Source organism: Sinocyclocheilus anshuiensis, unplaced genomic scaffold (genome assembly GCF_001515605.1).
Source record: "Sinocyclocheilus anshuiensis isolate Anshui unplaced genomic scaffold, SAMN03320099.WGS_v1.1 scaffold3, whole genome shotgun sequence".
NCBI classification, from domain to species: Eukaryota; Metazoa; Chordata; class Actinopteri; order Cypriniformes; family Cyprinidae; genus Sinocyclocheilus; species Sinocyclocheilus anshuiensis.
This window is the reverse complement of record NW_015548205.1, coordinates 606,993-611,357: the sequence shown is the minus strand read 5'-3', so window position 1 is coordinate 611,357 and position 4,365 is coordinate 606,993. Positions and strand designations below refer to the sequence as shown.

General features: G+C 36.8%; 1 protein-coding gene across 1 annotated transcript in view; it reads right to left on the bottom strand.

Moving 5' to 3' along the window:
* Positions 1 to 3,188, bottom strand: part of LOC107653479 (ephrin type-A receptor 5-like) — a 19,465-nt gene extending 16,277 nt beyond the window's left edge. Inside the window, exons 1-2 of the mRNA XM_016440200.1 lie at positions 3,031 to 3,188; positions 1,427 to 1,762 (exon numbers count right to left, since the gene is read on the bottom strand). Of these exons, the coding sequence (XP_016295686.1) occupies positions 1,427 to 1,762; positions 3,031 to 3,043 (349 nt within the window). The 5' untranslated portion in view covers positions 3,044 to 3,188. The remainder of the gene's footprint in view (positions 1 to 1,426; positions 1,763 to 3,030) is intronic.
* Between the last annotated feature and the right edge of the window lie 1,177 nt (positions 3,189 to 4,365).

The window sequence follows — 4,365 nt, the reverse complement described above, 5'->3', positions numbered from 1 at the left end:
ACACACGCGCACACACACACACACACACGCACACACACACACACACACACACACACACACAGAGGAGTCCCTCCCCGCCATCTCTGGCCAATCCCCAGCAATTACAGACCCTCTTTCAGATTAAGCAGATTACACTTCAGTGTCTGTTAGAGTCATCATTAGCTTAATGAAAAGTCAATAGCAGTCAGAAAAGGTGCCACTGCATTGAAAAGGGTTTAGGGCCGGTTATCCCTGTTATCCCCACCTTACCCCCCTTACATATGTGATAAAGATGTCACATAACAAACATGAAAAATGGCAGGAATTCCACAAAATGACTGTTATCCCTGTTATCCCCACCTTACCCCCCTTACATATGTGATAAAGATGTCACATAACAAAAAAAAAGCCAAGATGTAATACAATTTTACTTTATAAGAATGTTCCCTATTTAATTCTAGTATTATTATTCACATTATTCTAAATTAAAATGTTTGTTTTCTTGAGCTTTCCTAAAATCTAATTACTTCCACCATCCCTAAAATGATTTTCCTTCTCTAATAATATGAACAAGGCCATGTGAGTGGGGAAAAACAACATTAACCAACATTATCATCCTGTAGAAAAGATAAATCACTTTTAATATTGTTTAATATCTCAACTGTTTCTGTACACTCTTTAAAAAAAAAAAATCGATCACAAATCAAAAAAAAGTCATTTTCAGTGTAACAAGGTTCTTTAGATTATTCATCATCATGTATGTTCATCATACTAAGGGGGGAAAAGTTGCTTTTCTTTTTTTTTTGGAAAGCCCAAGATATTATAATATTACAGAATATTGTGATATATTACATAAATAATTACATTTAAAATAATTTAGAATTTTAGTGCAAACTAAATGTCATTTTTTCAGATGCTTAATTAAATGAAGAGTTTAAGAAGCAGGACTTACTGTAAGTACATTATTATACGTAATTTCATAATTTATTCTATTGTATTTTAAATATGGTTAACATACTGTTGAATGTACTGACAAGCATATATGATAAACTAAAATAGTAAAATATAATTATATAATGTCATTTCAACTGACACTTGCATGTTTTTATATAAATATATTCATAATTACACATTTTTAAAGATGAAGCTGCACTTTAGTCCATTCAAAATACATTAACATGTAAAAATAAATTAGTGTACTAAAAATTTGTGTAAAAAGTGGCTTTTTATTTAATTAATATATAGCCTTCATGCCCAGTTTATTAAAACAAATATTATAATAACATTATTTCAAGCCAAATATATACGAGTTTCACTCTTAAATGTGTCTCATTACATAAGTTAAATTAATTGCAAATGCCATTTTAAGCTCTTGCAGACAGTATGAACTGTCATGTGAAGCTTTAGCATGTAATAGGAACAATTCCAGAGGGACGGATCTACTCACCGGCCTGGTTGGTGGTGACATTGAGCGAGACGTACTGGCGTAAAGGGGCGGTTAGTTCCGACACCCCGTTCACAGCCTCCACCTCAAAGCTGTAGTTGGTGTGAGCCAGGAGATCCATGACCATGACGGAGGTGTTTTTCAGAGCCGTCCGCTGAGGCAGATATCGCACATGACTTCCACACGGTTCGTACTGGCCTGCATCTGTGCTGATCTTACTGCACACAATGTTGTATCGAACATCTTTCCGACCGCCTGTCTCCTCCGGGGCGCTCCACTCCAAGAAGACGCTGGTCTCATTCACGTTGGAAATAGCGCTACGTGGGGCTGAAGGTGCCTCTGCAAGATAATATGGTATCATGACCAAATTATAAATATTATACCAAAAATACGGCATAACAGTACACATAAAGCGATAGTTCAGAAGTTCAGCCAAAAATTTTTATTTGCAGGCCATTCAAGATGCAGGTGACTTTTTATCTTCAGTAGAACAGTGAAGACAATTTTTAGCTGTAACCGTGGTCCTTGGTGATTCAGAAAATGCAAGTCAATGGGTACCAGCACTTTGAGAGGCAAAAAAACAAAACAAAAAAACATAAATTAATACCAGTGGCTCCTGATGATATATTGAGGTCTTATACATCAAAATGATTGGTCTGCAATATTATTTACAACAATATTGCCAGCAATCCATAGCCTCAGTATAGCCTGAGTTTTGATTGAGTAACTTGTAGTTTCTTGCACAGACTCATTGTTTCGCTTCATAAGATCTCAATATATCGTTAGGAGCCACAGGTATTATTTTTGTCTTGCCTGTAAATGGTTGTTTTTGTTTTGTTTTTACTCTCAAAGTGACGGTACCCATTGACTTGCATTTTATGAATCACCAAGGACCACGGTTTCAGCTAAAATTGCCCTCTACTGGTGCCTCTCAAAGTGTCGGTACCCATTGACTTGCATTTTATGAATCAGCAAAGACCACGGTTACAGCTAAAAATCGTCTTCACTGTTCTACTGAAGATAAAAAAAAGTCACCTACATCTTGGATGGCCTGCAAATGTTAATTTTTAATTAAAACAGGGTATTAATTTTGTCATGCCTGTAAAAGTTTTTTTTTTTTTTTTTTTGACTCTCAAAGTGACGGTACCCATTGACTTGCATTTTATGAATCACCAAGGACCATGGTTTCAGCTAAAATCGCCTTTACTGGTGCCTCTCAAAGTGCCGGTACCCATTGACATGCATTTTATGAATCACCAAGGACCACGGTTACAGCTAAAAATCGTCTTCACTGTTCTACTGAAGATAAAAAAAGTCACCTACATCTTGGATGGCCTGCAAATTTAAATTTTTTATTAAAACAGGGTATTCATTTTGTCTTGCCTGCAAATGTTTTTTGTTTTTTTTTGACTCTCAAAGTGACGGTACCCATTGACTTGCATTTTATGCATCACCAAGGACCACAGTTTCAGCTAATATCGCCTGTACTGGTTCTACAGAAGAAAAAAAGTCTCCTACCTCTTGGACAGCCTGAGGGTGAGTAAATTAACAGCAAATTTTCATTTCTGGGTGAACTATCCCTTTAATGGAAGTACTGTAGCTCTTACTTGTGCAGGCCATGTTGGCAGGGTCTGATTCGGTCCGGTAGTATCCCTGCTCACACTGACAGGAGGTGGAGGCCTCCACTTTGGTGAAACTTCTGGGAGGACATTTACTGCAGCTTTTGGTCTGAAGAGCTGATCGGTAAAATCCCGGCTTGCACACTGCAGAGATATCAAGCACAAAAGGGAAGTGATTACATTACTAATGCATTACTAACTGTAGCTTAACCGATTTTCGTCAATATGCTTTCATTGTCTGTGAAAGAGCAGCCTGAACATTTCGCTAAACTTCCTCATATGGGTTCCCAATCACATGAGGGTAAGTAAACAATAACATGAGTTGTATTTTTTAGGTGAACTATTCCTTTAAAAACAATTGTGTATAAATCTTCACATTCACTCAAAAACCACACTCATCCAACCTCCTACACAACAACATGCCCACAAAGCATGAAAACCACAATTCACAATGTTGCACCCACAAGCGGGACAAATGGATTCAGTATATTTGGTTTTTGCAACTACTTAAATGCTTCTCCATTCAGGACAGCTGCTTGGGCACAGCAGACATCCTGTCAGCGCAAAATACATTTAGATAATATATTGCCATTGAGAGAAGGAGAGAGATAGATTATCAATGGTCTCGGCAGTCCAAAGTGCACACAAAGACATTAATTAAAGCCTCCCTGGTGTGCATTAAGAGGCAGACAGCAGAGGTGCGCTGTGAATTCAACCCAACTCTGAGCCACAGCGAGAACAAGCCGAGCTGAAAGAGGCAGCTAATACAGAATAATATGATGTATAATATCATTCAGTATTTAACTATTATTCATGTGCCATATTCAGCTCTCCTGTAGTATTTTATGCGTTTCCCTGAAGTTCACTTCAATGCACCAAAAAAGATTGTAGTTTTGCTACTTTGCCTTAAAATTCAACATGAAATCAAAAGTAAGCCTATTTACTTTTTAGTACGCATTCAGTCTTATTGTAAAATGATTTATCACTTCATTCCAGTGAAAACTGTTTAGCTTCATAGTTTTTCAATGAAAAATGTAATAGCCTGCCCTGCTTCTTTCCTTTTCGGTTAACATCTCTACCAAGCTCCATTCTGAAACATAACACTATGTCCACATCCACATTAATCCAGATGCATTTCAAAAAGACACACTGAGACATCTGAAAAAAAAAAAAAAAAAATCACCTTATTGCACATGCATAAAATGTTATAGACTCTCACTGAGATGAAACTGAGAGAAAGTTCTCAAGCTATTCTTCTGGCACAATAATTTTATTAGCAAAATATCTCATCACTCACTGGTCCCAGTCACACTCAAAAAAAAA